This window comes from Vigna unguiculata, chromosome 1, assembly GCF_004118075.2.
Source record: "Vigna unguiculata cultivar IT97K-499-35 chromosome 1, ASM411807v1, whole genome shotgun sequence".
Classification (NCBI taxonomy): Eukaryota; Viridiplantae; Streptophyta; class Magnoliopsida; order Fabales; family Fabaceae; genus Vigna; species Vigna unguiculata.
Window position 1 is genome coordinate 41687170 of NC_040279.1, and position 23793 is coordinate 41710962.

The window sequence follows — 23793 nt, forward strand, 5'->3', positions numbered from 1 at the left end:
TTTATAACTTTTATTTTATTTTATTTTTTAAAGCACGTATTAAAAATTATAAAACATATAAATTTAAAAAAAAATTACTTTAAAATATAAAAAAAATAAGTTATAAAAATACTAAATAAAAAATTGAAAAATAAAATTAAAAAATAATTTAAATTAAAATAATAAATTGTTGGTGCATGTCCGCAACTTCTTTCCGTGACTTGGGCCTAACTTATGATGGAACATCTTAGTATGATATTGGGCTGGGCTAATACGTGTGTACGAACTGAAGCCTAGACACACCCGAATAACAATTGTTGGTGCATGTCCGCAACTTCTTTCCGCACCTCTTTATTACACCGATTCTTCTGGAAACAATTAAATGCATACATTTTCCAAAGCAACTCCGCGTGTTTAAGTATGCTGCACATTCTGTGTTCGTCTGTTTGGGTGCTATGGAATTGAGAATCTGAGAGTTAGGAGTGGAAACTCGGCGAATTCGGAGGTTTGTGCCTCAAAGGCTCCAAATTTTCTTCCTCCTCATCTTCCAACGTTTCAAACACGGTTTCCTTCTAGTAAATTTGCGCAAAACTTAAATTTGGGTAATGTCCATCACAGTTCACATTTGATTGAATTTGACGACTATTTCGCCGAGTAACTGTTTGATGAAATGCCCTAACCATGCATTCCTCACTGCACCCTCACCTTCGCTGCTCTCTCCCCTTTTGACCCCTTCCCTCCCCCACCCTCATTATTCTACTTCTCCTGCTCGACCGGTTGGGTGCTCCGATTCGCGGTTCTGAAAATGGTGTAAGAAAATGGTTTATCTACAATCTCCATTACTCTTTCTCGTTCAATGAAACTTGATTGGACTCGATGGTTACTTTTAAAAGCTATTTGATTTATAGAAGAGTAGATGGTCCTTTCAAAATCTCCAGATTTCGTAGCACTTGCTTTTTCTCACTAAAGGATACATGCTGGCATATATACGGTGGCTTGAGATATTATCATTCTGGTTCAGAATGGGGTAACAATCAGAGATTGAATCCAAACGACAAGCCAAATAGGGTGGGGCTTTTCTGGGACTTGGACAATAAACCACCCAATGCAATCCCACCTTTTGAAGTTGCCAATAAGCTGAGAATAGCTGCATCTTCCTTTGGGATTGTTCGTTACATGGTGGCTTATGCAAATAGCCACACTTTTAGTCATGTTCCTCAATCTGTACGGGAGAAAAGGAAAGAGAGGGAACTGTTCTATCGTTTAGAGAACAAGGGTGTGATCAAGCGAAATGAACCGTATCGTTGTCGGGTTTGTGGGAGAAAGTTTTATACTAATGACAAGCTTGTCAACCATTTCAAGCAACTGCATGAGCGTGAGCACGGGAAAAGGATGAACCAGATTGAGTCTGCCAGAGGGAACAGGAAGGTGAAGTTGGTGGCTAAGTATTCTATGAAAATGGAAAAGTATAAGAAGGCTGCAAGTGCTATTCTCACACCCAAAGTGGGGTATGGTTTGGCAGATGAGCTCAAACGGGCTGGGTTTTGGGTTCAAACTGTGTTGGATAAGCCGCAAGCTGCAGATCGAGCATTGCAAAGCCACATTGTGGATGTCATGGATCATAGGCGGGTTGAGTGTGTGGTTCTTGTGTCTGATGATTCTGATTTTGTTGATGTGATAAAGGAAGCAAGGCTGCGATGTCTGAAGACGGTTGTCGTTGGGGATATTGATGATGGTGTCTTGAAGAGGACTGCTGATACTGCCTTTTCCTGGGAGGAAATTCTGATGGGGAAGGCTAAAAAACAGGCTGTTTCGGTTGTGAAAAACTGGAAGGATCGTGATATTTTGAAGAGGTTAGAGTGGACATATAACCCAGATGCGGATAAAAATAAATTCGATATGGATGATATTATAGCGGAAACATCTGAAGATGATAATATTGAAGATACCTCTGATGAAGTTGATGATGTCTATAAGGATGACAGAGGTTCTTGGTGGGAATTAGATTCTGACAATGATGTCACAGAGGGACAGTTGGACAAATTATCCGATTTATCTGTTCATAAGTGAACACTTGACCTTCTACTTGACAGAGTTTGGTCATCGAATATGTGAAATAACACTATGTTGTAAGTTATGAATAGTTGTGGTAACTTTGAAAAGGAATGTAGTATCTACTTATTAGTTGTCTCGTTTTCTTGCTTCACAGTCTTTATCAGCTGGCATTGTTTGATTTGTTCTGCTTCCTTGTTATGGATGCCTAATTTGATATGTTTCTTTGGAAAAACAGCTATTTGCACTTAAAATCAGGAAAAAGGACTTTGTATTGTATGTAGTATTGAAATTTGTGGCCTGGTGCACCCATTTTTAAAGTATTAAATATGCGATATATTGTTTTTTCCTTTGTGTGTTCATCAATCACTTGTTAAGTTGTAATTGATTTCCTGTTGGCAAGCAGTTAGTAAGATAACTTCCATATAAATAACTACTTGTCTCAGCATTTATGAACCAAATGCACGAACCGGATTCAGCCTTATGGTAGTAATTACCTTGGAAGGACTTACAGTATTGTGGTCATTCTAGTTTGATTAGTTATTTTGACTTACAGCAAACCCCAATCAAGTCCTGTATTTCTGGGTAATCAGTTAAATCGAAAGAAAATTCTGTGGACAGCTGTGGAGGAAGAGCTGACAAGGGTCACTTTTCTTTTCGTCATCTGTTCTTCCAAGTAGTGTCACTTCATTCTTTGTAAGTAGGTAGGTGCATTATGTTTGAGTAAACATTTCTCAGACATATATTTAATTTTCTTCCATTTAAAACTATCCAACACTGTGTTCGAAAGTAAAAGAATGTGGATCCTTGGATGTGTTTCTTCTTTTTTCCACCTTGATGTCTAAGGTTTAACGGATCTTAAGGATATACCCACACACACGTTCACAACTGTTGTGATAATTGCTTGCTTCCTCTGTGAAGGAGGTAGTGCAGAAGTTTGGTTTCAGGAACACAATCATGAAGAAATGATAATGAGGATGCAATAATACTTTTGATTGTAAATACATTTGCATTTACATTTTGGATTGGTAACAAAGTTTTAGACTTTAGCTTCACATGGTTGTCATTATTGACTTTAGATCTCTTTAAATCTCTACATACGGCTGTTAACAAAGTCTAAACTTTTAATTTCTGAAAATTGTAATATTTTGATCACTAATCTTGATACTTGTTCAGTAATCTACTCTTCAATTATATTATGTTTTTATAATTTTTAATAATAATAAAATTTAAATTAAATTCTTTAAGAAATTGTTTTTTTTTGTCAATGTTTTTGAATTATCAATTTGAACATTTACTCTCACATACTAGTTTAAAAAATAATTAATACATTCATTATGTTAATTGCATACTTGGATGTAAGGAAAAGAAGTCGCAATGTGGAGGGGTATTGACAGTTACCTGCCCTCGATAAAAGTTACAAGTGAAAAAAAATAAAAAATAAAGTCATTCAATATGGCTGAGGACGTTTTTGAACTTTTATTGCCAAAACAGTCTCATTGTCACCTACCCAAACATATAATTGCATTTTACATTTTCTGAATATAAATATGTGATATTTCCAAAAGTTTTTTTTTTTTCTGTTTATATCAATTCTGGTATTTTTTGAAAAATGATATTCAGTGAGATAGTTTATAAACATTTTAGATCCAGATCCTAACTTATTAACTATTTAAAAATTAATATATTTACCAGCCTTGAAATAAATATGTTAAAAAAAAACACGTGACGTTAACTTAATTCATATAACGACAAAAGATAAAAAATTTCCGAAAAGGTAGTTTATGCATTTAATTTATATGTTACTAATGAAACCCATGTATAACATAAAAAGTATTATTACAAAAAGAATTTGTAAAAAATAATAGTAAAAATAAATCATTTTTATAATTTTATTGTAAGTAAGTTTTAATTATTATATATAAATAATTTAAAAGAACGATAACTATTTTTTTTATAGATATTTATATAGACATATGTTATGTAAAAACATGTAAATAAAAAGATAAAGATTGTCAAAGAAAGTATATTTATACATAAAAAGTAAAATTTAAACTGAAGAAACCCTGAAAGGTAAAAAATAAAAAATGGATGTGTTAAGTTTAATAAGAAGAAGAATAGAGTAATAAAGGAGTTGAATGGTGGCGGAATTGGGATTGTTATTGTAATTAGAATTGAAAATTGAAGGAGAGAGGAAGGGTGAGAGAGTTGTTGTTGTTGTTGTTTCCCAGGGAAATAGAATTGCCGGTGCCGCCGCGGGTGAGTGATCGAGGATGTCGGAGATGGCGAGCCCAGATCCCGAGGGAGTTGACGGAGTGCGCATGACGTGGAACGTGTGGCCCCGCACCAAGGTGGAATCGAGCAAGTGCGTCATCCCTCTGGCAGCCACCGTCGCCCTCATCCGCCCCCACCCTGACATCCCCCGCCTCCAGTACGCCCCTCTCCGCTGCAAGACCTGCTCCTCCGCCCTCAACCCCTTCGCGCGCGTCGACTTCACTGCCAAGATCTGGATCTGCCCCTTCTGCTACCAGCGCAACCACTTTCCCCCTCATTACCACGCCATCTCTGAAACCAACTTCCCCGGCGAACTCTACCCGCACTACACCACCGTCGAGTACATCCTCCCCCTCTCCAATTCCCTCAACCCATCCCCCGTTTTCCTCTTCCTCCTCGACACCTGTCTCATCGAAGAGGAGATCCAGTTCCTCAAATCAGCGCTTCGTCGCGCCATTGGCCTTCTTCCCGATAACGCACTCGTCGGATTCGTCTCCTTCGGCACGCAGGTCCAGGTTCATGAATTGGGCTTCTCAGACATGTCCAAGGTTTATGTATTCCGCGGCTCCAAGGAGATTCCCGCCGATCAGGTTCTCGATCAGCTAGGCCTCTCTACTGCCGGGAGAAGACCTCACAAGGCCCCCGTTGGTATCGCCGGACCCGGTGCCGGGGGATTACCCGGTTCCGGCATCACACGCTTCTTGCTGCCTGCTTCTGAGTGTGAATATACTCTCAATGCGGTATTTGTTTATGGATTTTACCGTCTCGTGGTTTCAATGCTGTAGATGGTTTACAGATTCGTTATTTGTGCCTTTTTATTGCAGCTGTTGGATGAATTACAGACGGATCAGTGGCCCGTTCCGCCTGGGCGCCGCCCTGCGCGCTGCACGGGGGTTGCTTTGAGTGTTGCTGCGGGTTTGCTGAGTGCTTGTACTCCTGGGACTGGCGCTAGAATCATAGCTTTGGTTGGGGGGCCGTGCACGGAAGGACCTGGGGCGGTAAATTGCTGTTCTGTTCTTTGTTGTGTAATTGGATGACATTTTCTCTGTTAGGGTAGTCAAATTTGAGTTGGTGTTGGGGAGGTATTCTGCTTTTATCAAATTTTATGTTAGGAGTATGTGACCGTAGGAAGGGTGCGGTTTTGCTGTGATGCTATGTGACTTGGCAGCGGTTAAGTGTCACGGGGGGGTGCTTGTCTTTGGGAGACACTGCTCTTAAAATTGGCTTATGGTGTGCAAAATTTTGATATTTGTGTTTTGTCACTTGCTAGAAGCAAAGTATATTGAAAGATGTTGAAAAATATAGTTATAGTTGTTTTAAAGGTGGTAAGGAATTAGGTATCCTGCTGTTACTGTTTATTAGGATATTCCTAAGATTTTATTTCTTCAGTCAAGTGTCATTGGGATTTTGGACAAAGACAAAATGGGGGCAATTCTTGTTTCTCTGTCTTAGTTTAGAGCTGAAAGGACTAAAGATTTTATGGGAAACTTTGAATACGCAGAAGGAACCTTGTTCATGCTATGCTTGCTTTTGTGTATATTGACTGGTGATTTAGATTTCTTTTTCTTTCCTATGCAGATTGTTTCAAAAGATCTGTCTGACCCAGTGCGCTCTCATAAAGATCTTGATAAAGATGCAGCACCATACTTCAAGAAAGCAGTCAAGTTTTATGAGGGTCTCGCTAAACAGCTGGTTAGCCAGGGTCACGTGTTAGACATTTTTGCATCAGCACTTGATCAGGTTTGTGCCAGCATACTAATATTCTCATACCTTAAGAATTCTTTCACTTGCAGTGCTGCTGATAGATTTCACAAAGTGAGACTTTGAAGAACGTAGTGAGTTTTGATAATCAAGTGCCTTTTTCCTTAATTTAATTTCATCAAATGCCTTACATCTTATTTTACATTGACGGACTAAGTAGATTCATGTGGTTATGTACAATTTTTTACAGGCTTATTTGATTACATATTCCTAATTAAATTCGTTTCCCTGTTACTGGCAACACTTGGCTACATTGGCTACATGACCTGTGAAGCTATATTTCAATGTGGTTAATTAATGTTTCACTTCCATTCATCTGGGTGATTGTATGATGGCATCATGGTTTTCATTTATTTTTCTGCTTAAGAGAAAATCTGGTTATATTTTTATTTTTATTTTATTTTGATTTTTGTGATTGACTTTATTATGGGTATGCAAGAAAGTTCTTGTTTATATTGTGCAGTGGGTATGCATGAAGTTGAGTTTGTAATTTTGTCAGAATGTTACATTGAAAAACAATTTGGATCTAATTCTATGCTGTGCTGAATTGTGAATGGTTTAAATAAAAAGGTTGGAGTTGCAGAAATTAAAGTTGCAGTTGAACGAACTGGTGGTCTTGTTGTCCTGGCTGAAAGTTTTGGTCATTCGGTCTTCAAGGACTCTTTTAAACGAGTTTTTGAAGATGGGGAACAATCTCTTGGTCTTTGTTTCAAGTGAGAATTCCTTTATTTTAAATGTTATACTGACATTTTTCTTTTTATGAATGTGTTTTCATTTTTCTCTTTAGATATTTTCCCTTGTCTCATTTTCTTCAGACACTTTTTCTTTATCAGTTATCAGATGTGCTCACTGCCAGCTTTATTTATGTTTCAGTGGAACCCTGGAGATAAATTGCTCTAAGGAAATCAAAATTCAGGGAGTGATCGGGCCTTGCACTTCCTTGGAAAAGGTTGGATATTCTTTTTGTTTGAAACTGTGTTGCTTCTTAACTCTGGAATTGGAGTTGGTAGTTGGTCAACCAAAGCAACAGAACTAAGACTGAATAAATGTGGTTTTTCTGAATTTTGATGGTTATAATCGTACTGCAGAAAGGTCCTTCTGTTGCTGATACTGTTATAGGTGAGGGAAACACAACAGCATGGAAGATGTGTGGCCTTGACAAGAGCACATGTTTGACTGTGATGTTTGATCTTTCATCAAGTGAGCGGACAAACACCCCAGGTGCTGTCAACCCACAATTGTACCTACAGTTTCTTACAAGGTTATGTCACATAACTTTTACTAATATGATCTCACCCGTGTACTATTTTTATTTAATTGCACTTATGCACTAGAAATTTGAGTATTAATGTTCATGTTCTTATTGCAGCTACCAGGACCCAAGTGGTCAATCAGTGCTTCGTGTCACGACAGTAACTAGAAGATGGGTAGATAGTACTGTTAGCTCCGAGGTAGTTTCAGCCTTTGTTTTTATATCTTTAGTGGATGCCTGCCTGTTGTCATTGTCAAAGTAACATTTGGAGCGCCTATAATTATCATGATATTAAGAAAGCTTTAAAGTTTTTCCCTTTGCTCTTGTTTCTTGCTGTCAATTGTCGAGTCCAACTCTCATGTCATATGCTGATACCTATCCAAATTTATTTACATTTATGGGTGTTCATTGTGTATATCTATGTAATAGACTGAATTGAATTAGTTTAGTTCCTACATATGCATTATTTTCCGTGTAGAACAGTTATTTATTAGCAATGAAATTGTTAGATTGATAAAGACATGGTTTTTAATTACTTCTATCATTTTCTCTTCAGGAATTGGTTCAAGGATTTGACCAAGAAACTGCAGCAGTTGTAATGGCTAGATTTGCTTCTCTAAAAATGGAGAGTGAGGTATGTCACAAGTTGTGTTATTACTCGTTTCTTTGGTATTCCTAAAAGAATCTAAGACCATAAATATTTTTTTGTGAAGCTTTAGTAAATTATATAATATCTTCATTCGAATTTGTGATTGCTGTTTTGATGAAAGGTGTAAGTGTATAAATAAATGTTTCATTCACAACTTGCTGCAAATAACCATTTTATCAAATTTCAAATCCTCGGTTGTTCGGCATGTAATGGTTGCTATTAGTAAATAACTTATCTTGTATTAGTAATTATTTATTAGTTCTGCATTAGAAACAATATTATGGTAATTCATGGAAAATAACTGATGAAAGTTATGTATTAAGATATATCTTATGATAGTTTAGGAAACTAGGTTGTAATTTGCAGTTTGTGGACAAAATATACTGTTTCTGGGACAGCAACTGTGTTGCTGTATTGAGTGTGGTTTTTCAAAATTAAATTTTATTAGTTTTTGAGTTGGTATTCTATCATTATCTGTGGCAAAATTTCTTTAGTTAAACTTCCTATAAATAAATCCCTTGCTAACCATTCATTTTTGTTTGATCAGGAAACATTTGATGCTACACGGTGGTTGGATCGGTTTCTCATTCGCCTCTGTTCTAAGTTTGGTGACTATCGCAAGGACGATCCATCATCATTTACATTAAACCCATCATTTTCACTTTTCCCTCAGTTTATGTTCAATCTGCGACGCTCACAGTTTGTACAGGTAGCTTTTGTTGTAATTTTCTTCCTCTCCTGCTTTTCAAACTTTATTTAACTTCTTGGGTGCTGATATGTGTGTGTTGGCAGGTCTTTAACAACAGTCCAGACGAGACTGCATATTTCCGCATGTTGTTAAACAGGGAAAATATTAGTAATGCTGCTGTTATGATTCAGCCATCACTGATAGCATATTCATTTAATTCACTCCCTGCACCAGCATTGTTAGATGTGGCTTCCATTGCTGCAGATCGGATTTTGTTGCTAGATTCATATTTTAGTGTGGTTATTTTTCATGGGATGACAATAGCTCAATGGCGCAACTTGGGATACCAGAACCAGCCAGAACACCAGGTTTGTACTTTTTCACATCCTGCCAAAGAAATCATTGTTTCCTGCAAATTATGATCTCAAATTGATCTTAAGATTTTATAATATATTTTTTTAGTGCTGACCAAAAAAATAATAATACATTTTTCTAGTTATGGTTTCTTCAGATATTTTTTAAAGTTATTTTATTCAGGGCCATTTTTCTAATTACTACTTTTTCTTCTTTTGCTGATAACTTTAATATATGGCACAGGCATTTGCACAACTATTACGTGCTCCACATGATGATTCCCAAATGATAATTAGAGAACGGTTCCCAGTTCCTAGATTGGTAGTGTGTGACCAACACGGTTCCCAGGTCAGTATAGTTTATCAAGACCAGTTTGAGTGTTATATGTCTTCATTAACTGTTACATTTACTTTTCCTCCCCTTCCACCACATAACATGTTAACAGATTTTTTGTTCGTTTCATTGATTCACCAAACTTAGATTTGTAGTCGTTTTGAAACTTACTGTGTTCTTATTGATGTTTAACAGGCTAGATTTTTATTAGCAAAACTGAATCCCTCAGCAACGTATAATAATGCACACGAGATGTCTGCTGGTTCAGATGTAATCTTTACTGATGATGTGAGCCTTCAAGTTTTCTTTGAGCATCTGCAAAGGTTGGCTGTCCAATCTTGAGGACTGATAATTGTAGAGATTGAGATTTTATGGGTTCTGTCTGGACTTTGGTTTGGGGAATTCACCAATCATTTGTGTGTCCTGCGTTGTGCTGTTGCATTCAATACTTTTCCTTTCTTTCCTTTGTTCTTAACAAGGAGAAGGTCGGAGCCTACATGAATTGAAGAATAAGGAAGACCTGAAACATGATTCTTTAAGGTTCTGGTCGATTTTTCTTTTGTGGAGAAAATAAAGGGTTGGAAAGTATGTTAAGTTGGGGTATTGTGCGGGAAGAAAAGATAGAAAATGGAGTTAGGAGACCATCTATGCGACAGCAGCTTAGCAAATGAGGGATATATTTTTGACTCAGTTTTTTCTGTTTGTTTTGACCCAGATCTGAATTTTTGGGTTCCTCAGCTGGATTAATTTATATAGTTCTTTTACTTTTATATGTTCCCCAGGTAGCAAAGTAACGAAAGTCATTTTTCTCATATTGAGTTTGATATCATTCTCTTGATACTGTTTTGTACTGTATATTGTGAAGTAAGCTTATAGGACCCATCTCGTTGAAATTGATACTTTGGGTGCCCTGCCCTCTGTTCTCTTACCTCCAATCCTGCATGAAGAGGGACATGCTTAAATATGTTTTTCTTTGTCTTCATATAAAGTTTCACAAAATTTTCTAGAGTAATTTAGATCTTATAAATTTTTTAAAATCTAAAAAAAGATGTTATAATAGCGAGTTGTGACATGAATGTCGTGTTAATGATTATACTTTGATGGTTTTGTACGTGACATTTACGATTTAGATGCATGTCTCAGAAATAGTAAGTAGCGGTAGAATTATTTTCTGAACTTTTAAAATTTATGAAGTCCAAAATTACTGCGAAAAGATTGGACGATTTAAATACAGAAAGTGAAAGCATTTTTTACTTGAAGCGATAACAGGAGTTCTCTAAAGAGACATTTCTCAAAGCTTTTGTACGTTCAAGAAAGTGATACGAAGAAAAATGAGAAAATAAAATAGATTAACTGTAGTGATTTGTAGGTATGTTTATTTCTGAATTGCAAAACTGGCCTAAATTGAAAATTAATTCAATCAAAAGCTACAATATTGTAACTTTTCTATTTGGGTTTTGTGCTGTTGTTTATGTTTACGTGACATTTATTATTTTAAACTTCCAATTTATTTTTATAAATAATTTGAAATAAGGAATTCAAAATATTTTATAACAATGTTATTTGAGTAGAAAGTTTAAAATAAATTTAAATTATCAAAAAAATATTAGATAAATTTAATTACTTAAACTGTAGAATTTTAAATTTTATGTGAGAACTTTATTTCTTTTATAATACTTTTCGTAATTGTGTATCTTTTATTCCTATTTTTGATTGCAACCTTATTAGTTTGTGATAGATATTATTATGTAAAATGATTTTTTTTAGAATATCTCATAGTATTAATATTAATTGTCTAAAGATTAGTCTAAATTATAGTTTGTCAATTATAATGACTACCTAAAATTAACATGAGTAAAATAAATAAAAATCAAGTATATTACGAATGGAATTACAAATATAAATTGAATAAATAATATCGAATTATTCTTCTCATTAAGACTTGTGACGATAACGTTATACTTAAGTAGAAATAGTATCGAATAGGTATAATATTATGTACATTTATTTTATTTTCTCTATTTATGATCTTCACGAGTAATAAAGTAACAAATTTTGCTCCAGTAAAAATAGGTGTATTTACTATTGTTATTTGCTTGAAAAAAACATTAATTGAAATATAAAACAACTAAATTCATAAGAAATAAATAAAAGATTATTAAAAATACAAATGAAGTAATAAAATCCAAACTCTGAACCTTACAGCAGCAAGCCTACGCAACATTTTGCAAAAGGACAATTTTTCCTGCATCGCCATAATTTTGGCCCTGCGTTTCATAGATATGAAAAATTTTGTTTCGATATTCGAAGCTAAAAATACTTTCAAATTAGAAAGCCATTTTTTTTTATAAATACTGAAATCATTCCGAATTGGACAAATAGAAAAGGGTAAAATGAAAATTTTCTCATTCGTAGGATGCGAGAACGAAATATGAAGGTGTAGAAAGAATTTACCTTTCAAAGTTGGGCCCTTCACAGGCCCAATTGTGGCACGCAGCTCAACAGAAAGAGCTTAACTAACTACCATTTCAATTTAAAAATCAGCTTGGCGCCAAACAAGCGAAAGCATTAGCAGCAGCGTTCTGGTGATTGGTGACTACAGAGAAGAGAATGTACTGGTGCAGCGATTCACGCAATGTGGACGTTGTTGACGCTGAAGACGAGGGATTTTCAGTTTCATGTTCTCAGGGCCATCGATCTTCGTTGAACCTCCGAACTCACGACGGCGCTTCCGTCTGCCTCGTCTGCTTCTCCAACCTCCTCTCCAATCCTCTCTCTCCAACCGTCCATGTCTCCTATGCTCTCTCCCAGCTCTCTCGATCCCTCTCACTGCCTCACTTCCTTCAACCGCTTCTCACATTCCATCCTCACTTTCTTCTTTCGCCTCTCGTCGCCGCCCTCTCCTCCTTCCACGACGAACCGATCGCTGCACAGCTCACGCATCTCATCCTCGCCCTCTCTGCGTCCGCCGATCCTTCCGTTTCCCGCGAATTCGTCTCTAGGGTTTCCGATCGCATCACTTCCGGTGCTTTCGGTTGGTCTTCCCCTCAGCTGCACTTGGTGATTTCCATTTCCCTTCCACATTATTACTTTCCCTTCCGCATGTTTACTAGGTCAACTTATCTGCTGAGATTCACATTGCTACATAACTTTGCACAATAGCACGTGGATCTGTACAGAGTCGAGATGTACCATAAAATTAAAATGTTACTATAAGATGAAGAGTTTAATTCTTTATACACTAGCACCATCATTATTTTTTACTGTCAATTAACTGTTTGAATAAATTTAGCTTTCTTCGTTGGCTAAAATTAATTTATCTAATCAACTATTTCATAAATTGAAGTGTTTAAGTTTATTTTAACTTTATTAAAAAAAATAATTCATTTTTAAAATGTATTTATACTTACAGACTAATTTATCCAAACATAACTTAAGAATCACCCTAGATATGATTACCTTTAAGGTTATCATTACAGAAGTTAATAATCTTAGTATGCATAATGTGCTAGTCTTTATATTCTAATTAAATTTTATGGATTGTTTCTACTGTTCTGAATGGACAGCTTCACTGCCTTGGGGCTCTTCTGAATTGTGAGAGGGGTGATGATCTCCATAAACACATAAAGGACATAGGTAACCTCATTTCTGTTCTTGTTACGGGCCTTCAGTTGCCGAGGTACTGTTCACACATATTATGTATTGGATGCTATATTGTGGACTTTCTGTACCATTGAATTTAAAATTTATTTCATGTGGTAAGTCCTTTGCTCGCTCGGTGCAGTGAGGAGATTCGAGGGGAGGTCCTCTTTGTCCTTTATAAACTATCTGTTCTTGAAAGTACATCAGCAGAGGGAGATGGAAGTGATATGTTGATTCCCTTTTGTCCACAGATGTTGTACCTGTTGGTCGATGTGCTCATGAAGACTCAAAATGACGATGTTCGCTTGAATTGTATTGGTCCGTTATCAAGTTTATTTTTGTTCCTTGAAAAGAAAACTTGAAACTTCGTTTTGGTTGTCTTGTTTGTTTTAGCTTTTGCCTTTCGTGAAGCTTATTTTGGACGGGTAGACTAGAGATTGACATTAGGACGTTATCTCAAAAGGATTTTGTTATTTTTCTCATGGATACTCAACTACAGAACTTCTCAGTAATAGATACAAACAAAGGTGATATAGAACCCTAGACTTTTTTATGGTACAATTACATGTTGACAATATGGAGACGAAAAACACTGACATGCATTGCATCACATCTGATGACCATTTGTATCATGAATTTCAATGGAAAGGTTGATTACCTGCTCGTATCTTTCTCTCCAAGAGTTTGCATCCTTATCCTACATCATTCGAATCACCAAAGTTGCTGGCGTAATGAACGAGTGGTTAATGTTGACAGTTCCAAGTCTGGTTAAAAGTCAGTATGGCCATAGTTCACAGTATAGATATCATTAACTCTTAGATTCTGTAGTTTACAACATAATTTTCATTCTTGTTTCTTTTATGAATGACAGTTTACATTTTTTTTTAAATAGCACTTTTGACTATGCTGGCTCGAAGAAATTTGCTCAGGGAAGAATGTGCATATGATACTTATAACATCTCTTCCAATGAAAGAGTTGACGCTAAAGAAACTGAAGATGGCACCAAGGGCACAACTCTAGTAAATCTGTTTGCTGAAGCCATCAAAGGCCCATTACTTTCGTCAGACAGTCAAGTTCAAATCGGCACTCTAGATTTACTCTTTCACTATTTGTCTTCAGTCAAAACTTCAGACTATCAGATTCGAGTCTTGGTGGAAGAAAATATTGCAGATTATTTATTTGAAATATTAAGATTGTCTGGTGAGAACCTAGTACTGAACTTGCCAAACAAGTCCTTGTCTCGCCTACATGAAAGCAATATTGATTTTGCTGTGTTGAATGCTGTCCATACTTTATAGCCTCGTTCATTGCCATATAAAACGAAACATTTGCCTTATTTTAGATTCATTTCTGATTGAATGGAATTCAAAGTTGGTTATCTGGTTCTAGTTGGTTTTATTAATCTAATTTAGTTTACCTCGACTTTTTCTATTATGTGCTTGTGAATGCGGAACTTAATTTTGACCTTACTGTTATACCTTGGTAGGTAGCTTACTTATTATTCTTTTAATGAACAGAGTACAAGGATCCAGCAGTCAAGATGTGCCTTCAGGTATTGGACCTTTTATCAACTGCTGAGGAAACTTTTAAACTAAGACTCGTTGTTGGAATTTCAACTCTTATCCCAGCATTACATTATGTGGCGGATATTCCTTTTCACCCTGTCCAGTGTGCCACACTGAAGCTCATTTATGAATGCATTTCGGAGTGCCCTGGATCTGTATCAATTTCTCAAATACAGGAACTGATTCTTGTTTTGATAAGAATGCTTGGGAAGCATTCTGATGGAGAAATGGGTATGATTCCCGAGACCTTTATAATGGTCTGCTCCGTCTTTGTGGCTCTTATAAGATATCCATCTTGTACTGGAGCTCTAGATCTGTCAAAATCAATCGGGGAAGCAACAAGACATGCCATTTTAGCTTGTCTCTCTGTCTCTGAAAGGAATGCCAACCAAATTTTGCAATGCTTGTACCTCCTTAAAGAGGCATATGCATACAGTCACGATGGAAACTCCAGTAACTCTAGTAAGCTGGAACTTCAAAGCAGTATTCTAGATACATGCAGTGCCTATTTACTGCCTTGGCTTGTAATGGGCATCAATGAAATGGAAGAGGACATTGCCCTGGGATTGCTGGAAACTTTTCATTCGATACTGCTTCTGCAGTCTAGTATTAATGCCACGGAATTTGCAGAGACTTTGATTTCAGTCGGTTGGTTCAGTTTTTCATATGAATGCCTGGGTTTGTTTACAGGAGATAGGATGAAAAATAGAATATATTTGTTGCTAAGTTCACTCATGGATTCTCTACTAGGGAATGATTCTGGACAACCAATTAGAGAGGCTATTCTACACCTGTCTCACGATCCTATCGATTTACTCTTTTTGCTTGGGCAAAGGAGTACTAACAGTTTGGATTTGCCTTCTTGTCAATCTGCTATTTTTCTGATTTTGTACACCAGTTCGTTATATGATGAAAGGTACTTACATTGCCAAAATTCGTACTCCTATTCCCCTGATTAGCAGGTCACCGACAACTATTTTCTCTAACAGTCTTCTGACTTTAATTACCAGACTTGCAGATGAGAAGTTGATTTTAGCTTCTCTTGAACAATATATTCTTCTCAATAGGAGTGATTTTCATCATCGGACCACCGATAATATGACCGTGACACGACTGGTGAATCTTTACAGTTTGTTAAGGGGTCTTGACAATACGAACTACCCAATTCACTACAGTCGAGAAGCGGAGGAGATAATATTCCAGCTCATAAACAACGGTGAATGGGACTTACTTTCAGCCAGAATTCACACAGTATCATTGAAGTGGTTGTTTCAGCAAGATAACATAATCAACTCATTAAGCCATCAGATTTTGAAATTCTGCAGAAGCTATAACATAGAAGAGACTGACATAATTATTGGAAACAATAATCAAAATGTAAATGTACAGACACTAGCAGAGTTAGTATCAACTGAAGATAACTACGGAGCTAGAATTTTTGTGTGCCTATTAGCACAGCTCTTGGAGGAAGAAAGCCATGAGTGTGACGTAGTATGTGTTCTTAATGTCGTGGCAACTATGGTTCATGCCTACCCAACTGCTTGTGAGCAATTATCTTTGCATGGAATAGCGACAACAATCAGGAGTTGGTTTTATTTGAATAATTCTTTGCCCACAACAACTTACATGTCCATCTTGATTTTGGTTTTTAACACTTTGAGTTCAGTGCATCCTCAAACACTGTCTGCTGATCAAAGTTGGGTTGCGGTAACCATGAAGGTGTGAGTAGCTGAATAAATTCAATCATTATCATGATTAGAAAATAGAAATTCCAATTTTAGGTCCTATATTCCTCTTAGAGTGACCTACTGACCTCTATTTTTTATCTGTTTAGAGCTATTTTTTGTTCTCATTTTCCTATTAGTTGTCTAGTGACCTCTGTTTTTTTATTTGGTTAGAGTAAAATTGTTGTCCTGTTAATTTACTTTAGCTTTCGACTTAGTCCCTGAATTTTCTAACGTTCCACCTTACTCCTGTTCAGAAGTGTTAGCAGTGTCGTTTGATTCAATTTTTGTTTAAAATATCATTGGAATCAAACATTAAATTTGTGTGATTTGATTTTAATGTAATACCAAATTCGAACCCATTCATACATAATATTTGTTTGTAATGATGACAGGGCACATTATTGAGTTTCGTTAACACGTTTGTCATTTAGCCCAATTTTCAAATTTGAATATGCCAGAGGACGTTAGTTACAAGATTTTAGGCTTTTAGCAGAGCCGTACTCTGTACGGTTATACATAACTGATGTGAGGAACGAGGAATACAATGTCCATGCATGAAAAATCATCTATAGTACATTATAATGGATAACAAGCCTCAAACAATTATTTGGAGATGTGTTACAATTATTATTACGAAATATTAGAAAAATATAGGTACATTCTAAGTACAAGGACCAAATGAAGTAGATTACAGCAGAGCCATTGTTACAGATGAGGTTGAAAAATACTGTGATCTGACATTACAAAAGTTTTATAACCCCCCAACTATCCCTAAACATTCTAGAAAACACAATGATTTAGTTAATGATTGTTCTCACACCACGTTACCACTTCTGCAGATGATGGAGTATTCAATTCCATCCGAAAAGGTTGATATCTTAAATGACGAAAGTCTCTTCGTTATTGGCATTCTTTCCTTTATTATGCATCTTTCCACCAAGAAAACACTTGAAGAGACTTCAAAGGCCATTCTATTTAATACTTCCATAATCTCTTTGGTCAACACGGTAATTTGTGCTGCTTCTTCGAAGGGACATGCTTTGGTAGACCACGACGAGGGAACAAGAACCGGAGAAACTTTAATATTTTTGCTTTTGCTTCATTACTTCGCCGTTAAAAGGTAAGGCGGTTGACATCAGTAATAGAAAGAAAAAAAATTTGTTACCTCTTTACTTTCTGGCCAATTGATTGTAGCATATTAACGTCAGAAAATTATATTTTACACCCCTTAATGGTCTTTTCCAAATATTTCCTAAATCTTCGATTCTAGCTTGCATGCTATCCTACCAGGGTTTGTGGATTGGCAAAGCTTCCTTGTTTCAATGAAACCATCGGAGCCACTCGCCTTCATTGGCATCCGTTGCCATGACTTGTGCAGACTCCTGCATTTTGGTTCTCCTGCAATCAAGATAGCTGCTTCTTATACTCTGTTGGAGTTATTTAACAGAATATCAGATCAAATAAACAATAATCATGAAGAGCTGAGATGTAATGTTGGGTACTTGATGTCCATAAGGAGTATATTGGAAGGGCTGGTCTTCTATAATGATCTGAGAGTCGCTACAAATTGTTGCCTCTGCCTGTCAATGATTCTGGGATGGGAAAATCTGACAAACAAAACCAAACTCTTAGAAGGGAGTAGCTGGTGTAGACTGATTATTGAGGAGATGACAGTATCTTTTGCAGCTCCTGCTTTAGCATCGCAGTCATTCATGAACACACAAAGTCCTCAAGTATTTATAGCTATAGCTGTGCTGAAACTGTGTAAAATCCCTCAGTGGATGAGATCTGTGTTTGATAGTTCAAGTATATCTGGCATACTGGATAATCTTACTGCAAGTAACTTGAGTTCGGAGATTTTGGTTTTATTTCGAGAACTACTGAAATCTAACTTCTTAAGTACAGAACAAATTGCAACTATAAATCAAATGCTCCAGGTAACTTCTTCCTTGTCCTCTATTAGGTTTCCATAGTTACTTTATGTTTATCCGTGTTTGCACTACACACCATTTTTTTCCTAGTATTTTGTAAAGCAAATTCAATTCTTTTATGCGTATCTATTTTATAAGGTGATTCAGCAAAAGAATAATGTGAAAATATTTTTTTTTACACTCATTGGAATGTGTATACCTTCGTAGGGAAGAGAAGAGAGATTGGAAGGGAACAGATAAAAAAATAAAGTGTAAAATGGGTATAGAAGTTAGAATGTGAAAAACTTATGGTCATTTAAGTTGTATATACTCCTTAGTTATGCCTTATCTAATATTTACAGGAATGCAGAAAGCGCATTTACACTAACAATGCTCAAGAGGATCTCCCAAATGAGGCGATAAAGAAGGACCTCACCGCATCGTATGATACGGGAGACATTTGTGAGTTTCTCATTGATTTAATGACATCAGAGGCATACATAGATACGGGCAGTAGAAAGCTCTTAGAAGAAATAGAGATGTTTTACAGTTCCTTGTCTGTAGATGATGGTGATTGTAGGTAGCTTTGGTTTTTGATCTAATCCATGGGACACTTGAATTTGGCAACTAACAAAAAGGACATGTCTAGAATTCGTTGACGAACTAAAAGAATGTTTCTGTGAGCCTAGACAATTAATTTCTAAATAAAATTGATTTTGAAATAGTATAAATTACATTTAGGTATTTTATTCTAAAACAAGTTAGTAATAAATCTTAATATATTTTTTATCAATACAAAACTAATCAAAATTAATTCAAAACTTAAAACCAATTATTTAACATGAACCAAAACATATGAATATATAACTAAAATAATGTTGATAATGTTTCATATGATTCTGGATTATCTAAAGTGAAACCAGACAATCTATGTAGGTATGACAATGGGGAGAATCAGATTTATGCGCAATTGATAATAATGTACGCCTATAATTGAAGTCTAAATGCCACCCAGCCATTGAACACCCGAAAGATATCGCACCAAACAGGTTGAATTTTCATATATTTCGAATGTTATGCATTTTATATTTTATATTATTACTAAATGAAAGACATTTTGAAATAGCCTTAAAATAAAAATAATTAATAACTTATAATTATACGACAATTAAGAATAATGTCCCCACTCAGGGCAATCGTTTTAAAAATGCAATCGTTTTACGCATTACATTAAATTAAAAAAAAGTAGCATTTTAATATATTTCAACATCCCAATTCAACAAGGGAAAGTGAGAAATCACTATTTTTTACATTTTCTTTACTTTCATAAAAGCAAAGATGGAATAACCAAACTGCCTTGATTTCATACAGTCATGCTACCAGTATGTTTGCTTCTTGGCAATAAAGCAATGAGATCATTGTAAGTCCATTTTTTCCTTTCTTTGTCCTCAGGGTGAAGAGAAGAGTACACTTCTTCACAGCTTTTAAGAAAATGACCTTTCCCAAATGCAGTAATGACCAGAGAATCTGTTTTCAATTCAACTACTCTGTCCAAAAGGCCCATTCTTCTCCATGATTCTAAAGCTCCTCTGCCATCAAAACCAATTCTACTGGCATCCATTACAATTCCAACAGTGACAATATCAGGCCGCACCCGGTAGATTGGCAGTTGAGACAGTAAAATTCTCAAATGCCTGAAATCTTTCATCTTCACATAAGCCAGCATGATAATATTTGCAACACCAACACTCCAATTCATCTTGGAATCTAGCATTTCTTTAACTGCTATATCCATTCCCTTTTTACTCAAAAGACATGCATAAGAAAGGAGTCGGAGACACCAGACAAGATCACTCTCACCAAATGCTGAACATAAATCTAGTCCCAGGTCTTCTAGTCGAGAAAACATGTAGTTCTTGATATAAACTTCAGCCATTTTTCTAATCACATCATCCTCTACACATGTTTTTGAATTCAAGACTTTCCTGTAAACTTTTTCCATCTTTTCAACAATCCCAAATGTGGTGTAAGCCTTTAGCATTGCAACAAAGGTAGAAGATTGCAATATCATTCTCTTTGAAAGCATTCTCTGGTATAGCTTTTCCATTCTCTGGAGTAGCCCACCTCGAGCATACTCCTGGATAAGTATATTATAAGTGATATGATCAGGAGAACATCCATTCAACTCCATTTTTTTCACACACTCACCCATCTCATCATACATTTGAAATTTCCCATACCCTCCAATCAAACCATCATAGGTTTCAGAATCTGGCTCTAAGCCATATTCTTTCATCTCATCAAAAAACCGTAAAGCATCACTGAACTTACCAGCTCTGGATAATCCATGAATTATTGGATTGTAAGTGTCCAAACAAGGCTTCATACCTTGAACCTTCATCTCTTGCAATACAGATAACGCCTCTTCCATCATTTCATCTTCGCATAACAAGCCTATTATCTTGTTGTAGTTGAACTCACTAATCCGCGATTTCTCAATGTTCTTCCACATATCAAACACCTATTAATGCAACGTGCTAAGAAAGTAAGGATTCAATTCACAAAGGAAGAAATGACACTAAAAGAAGTGTCATAAAACAGGATCGATTGGAATAAACCATAAATTTGGTCCTGAAGTGTTACTCTCTCTTTCTAGGTAATTCCCAAAGTACCAAAGCTATACAAGTAAGTATCAAAGTATTCGATACCTATCAGTTTTTTCCTATGTTAGCATATTTTACTTCCGTTCAGGGACCGATGAAGGGTTTTCCAATAGATGGAAGACGACTAAGCATAATTCCTAAAACTTGGGGATTACTTACCTAGTTTTTTTCCTTTACTTTAAAACCCATTAAGAAAAAGGCTGTTACTTTACAATGAAATTGATGGTTTATTTAGAATAGAAGCAACAATAACTTCTACGCCCGGAGCAATTTAGTCCCTTTTAGGCAAAGTTATCAACTTTGTCACAAAAATTAAACATTGGCATAAGGGTCCCTACCTGAAGGATTTCGGCGAACCTTGAGGCATGTTTAAGGAACCTGACAGCAGCCCAAAAATGGTCTTTGGACCAATCTCCGTCTTGGGCGAGTATGTGGATTGGGTTGGAATCCTCCCTCTCAAGCTTTACAAGTAGGGCTCTGAGGCTGTCATGGTGATGGTAAGTCTCAACCAGAAGCGTTCTGTGCTTTGTGTCTGAAACTGTGTCAGCGAAAGGTAATCCGTGGAAAGAGGCGTGGCAAATTTGAGTGGTGAGGGATGGGAATGTGGCAAAGGGTTTTGGGAAGACGCTGCTGCTGCTGCTACATTTCTTGCTCCCTCTGCAATTGGAATTCAACTTCAACAACAACACACACTGATTCTGACTGTGAGTTACGGCATTCACCATTTTTCTTTCTTCATTTCAATTTTCAACCCTCATTTCTCCTTTTTTCTATATCAAGAACTAAACCCTTTCATCCCACCCCTAATTTAAAACATTAAAAATATTAATATTTTGAAATATAAAATATTATTCAAGAATAATGAAATTACATATTTAAACAAAAATAAATGTCTTCCTACTCAAAAAACGAGTCGTCGCGATTAAAATAAGAAAAAAATATACTGAAAGTAAAAGTGGTAACAAAAGTTTATCGGAAGAAATCAATTATTCTCGATCAGCTACGCCGTTGCCGGGAGAAAACCTCACAAGGCTTCCACTGGTGTAGCCGGCGCCGGTGCAGGGGGATTACGCAGTTCCGGCATTTTCTTCCTCCTCATCTTCCAACGCTTCCAACACAGTTTCCTTCTAGTAAATGTGCACAAAACTTAAATTTGGGTAATGTCTATCACAGTTCACATTTGATTGAATTTGAAGACTCTCCTCGTTCACACACCACGTTGATTCTTTTTCCGCTCCTATTTCGCTGAGTAACTGTTCGACGAAATGCCGCAACCACGCACTTCCTCACTCCACCGTCACATTCGCTGCTCTCTCCCCTTTTGACCCTTTCCCTCCCCCACCCTCATTCTACTTCTCCTGCTCGACCGGTTGGGTGCTCCGATTCGCGGTTCTGAAAATGGTTTATCTACAATAACCATTACTCTTTCTCGTTCAATGAAACTTGATCGGTCTCGATGGCTACTTTTAAAAGCTATTTGATTTGTAGAAGAGCAGATAATCCTTTCAAAATCTCCAGATTTCGTAGCACTTGCTTTTTTTCACTAGAAGCTACATGCTGGCATATATACGGTGGCTTGAGATATTATCATTCTGGGTCAGAATGGGGTAAAAATCAGAGATTGAATCCAAACCAGAAGCCAAACAGGGTGGGGCTTTTCTGGGACTTGGACAATAAACCACCCAATGCAATTCCACCTTTTGAAGTTGCCAATAAGCTGAGAGTAGCTGCATCTTCCTTTGGGATTGTTCGTTACATGGTGGCTTATGCAAATAGCCACACTTTTAGTCATGTTCCTCAATCTGTACGGGAGAAAAGGAAAGAGAAGGAACTGTTGTATCGTTTAGAGAACAAGGGTGTCATCAAGCCAAATGAACCTTATCGTTGTCGGGTTTGTGGGAGAAAGTTTTATACTAATGACAAGCTTGTCAACCATTTCAAGCAACTGCATGAGCGTGAGCACGGGAAAAGGATGAATCAGATTGAGTCTGCTAGAGGGAGCAGGAAGGTGAAGTTGGTGGCTAAGTATTCTATGAAAATGGAAAAGTATAAGAAGGCTGCAAGTGCTATTCTCACACCCAAAGTGGGGTATGGTTTGGCAGATGAGCTCAAACGGGCTGGGTTTTGGGTTCAAACTGTGTTGGATAAGCCGCAAGCTGCAGATCGAGCATTGCAAAGCCACATTGTGGATGTCATGGATCATAGGCGGGTTGAGTGTGTGGTTCTTGTGTCTGATGATTCTGATTTTGTTGATGTGATAAAGGAAGCAAGGCTGCGATGTCTGAAGACGGTTGTCGTTGGGGACATTGATGATGGTGTCTTGAAGAGAACTGCTGATACTGCCTTTTCTTGGGAGGAAATTCTGATGGGGAAGGCTAAAAAACAGGCCGTTTCGGTTGTGAAAAACTGGAAGGATCGTGATATTTTGAAGAGGTTGGAGTGGACATATAACCCAGATGCAGATAAAAAGAAATTGGATGTGGATAATTTCATTGCTGAAACATCTGAAGATGATAATATTGAGGATACCTCAGATGAAGTTGATGAACATAAGAGAAAGATGGAAGTAAAGCGGAGTCTAATGTAGTTGAACACTACAGATTCTTGCTGCTTTTCAAATTAACACATATTCATAGTATAAAAATACTTACAAGATGCATGAAGATAGCTAGTGATTGTGCTAAGTAGATCATGCAAAACCCAAATAGCTGCTAAGTACACACTCATTCTGACTGAGTCACAGCATTCACCATTTTTCTTTCTTCATTTCAATTTTCAACCCTCCTTCCTCCTTTTTTTCTATATCAAGAACTATACCCGATCCCACGTCTAATTTAAAACATTAAAAGTATTAATGTTTTGAAATATAAAATATTATCAAAGAATAATTTCATTATATATTTAAACAAAAATAAATGTCTTCCTACTCAAAAACGAGTCATC

The 23793-nt window shown here is 36.5% G+C and overlaps 5 protein-coding genes across 5 annotated transcripts; 4 read left to right on the plus strand and 1 right to left on the minus strand.

The window, feature by feature from the left end:
* The first annotated feature begins 362 nt into the window (after positions 1-362).
* LOC114176362 lies at positions 363-2310 on the plus strand. Its single transcript, XM_028061394.1, has one exon. It carries the CDS (start codon positions 856-858, stop codon positions 2047-2049), a length of 1194 nt encoding a protein of 397 aa, XP_027917195.1. The 5' UTR covers positions 363-855; the 3' UTR covers positions 2050-2310.
* A 1860-nt stretch (positions 2311-4170) lies between these two features.
* On the plus strand, positions 4171-10239 carry LOC114183057 (protein transport protein SEC23-like). The gene is made up of 12 exons (XM_028069906.1): positions 4171-5045; positions 5130-5303; positions 5884-6045; positions 6637-6779; positions 6940-7015; positions 7155-7327; positions 7436-7517; positions 7875-7952; positions 8515-8676; positions 8760-9023; positions 9253-9357; positions 9538-10239. Exons 1-12 carry the CDS (start codon positions 4305-4307, stop codon positions 9682-9684), a joined length of 2307 nt encoding a protein of 768 aa, XP_027925707.1. The 5' UTR covers positions 4171-4304; the 3' UTR covers positions 9685-10239.
* Positions 10240-11923: 1684 nt separating this feature from the next.
* On the plus strand, positions 11924-18908 carry LOC114191292 (protein PRD1). Its single transcript, XM_028080465.1, has 9 exons — positions 11924-12402; positions 12909-13021; positions 13127-13302; positions 13877-14185; positions 14503-15466; positions 15561-16273; positions 16944-17397; positions 17548-18214; positions 18550-18908. Exons 1-9 carry the CDS (start codon positions 11953-11955, stop codon positions 18769-18771), a joined length of 4068 nt encoding a protein of 1355 aa, XP_027936266.1. The 5' UTR covers positions 11924-11952; the 3' UTR covers positions 18772-18908.
* Positions 18909-19355: 447 nt separating this feature from the next.
* Positions 19356-21655, minus strand: LOC114187107 (pentatricopeptide repeat-containing protein At4g14190, chloroplastic). Its single transcript, XM_028075276.1, has 2 exons — positions 21189-21655; positions 19356-20708 (listed from the first exon to the last, which is right to left on the minus strand). The coding sequence occupies exons 1-2, from the start codon at positions 21573-21575 to the stop codon at positions 19551-19553; spliced, it is 1545 nt and encodes a 514-aa protein (XP_027931077.1). The 5' UTR covers positions 21576-21655; the 3' UTR covers positions 19356-19550.
* A 116-nt stretch (positions 21656-21771) lies between these two features.
* LOC114187190 lies at positions 21772-23594 on the plus strand. The gene has a single exon (XM_028075396.1). It carries the CDS (start codon positions 22307-22309, stop codon positions 23435-23437), a length of 1131 nt encoding a protein of 376 aa, XP_027931197.1. The 5' UTR covers positions 21772-22306; the 3' UTR covers positions 23438-23594.
* Positions 23595-23793: the final 199 nt, after the last annotated feature.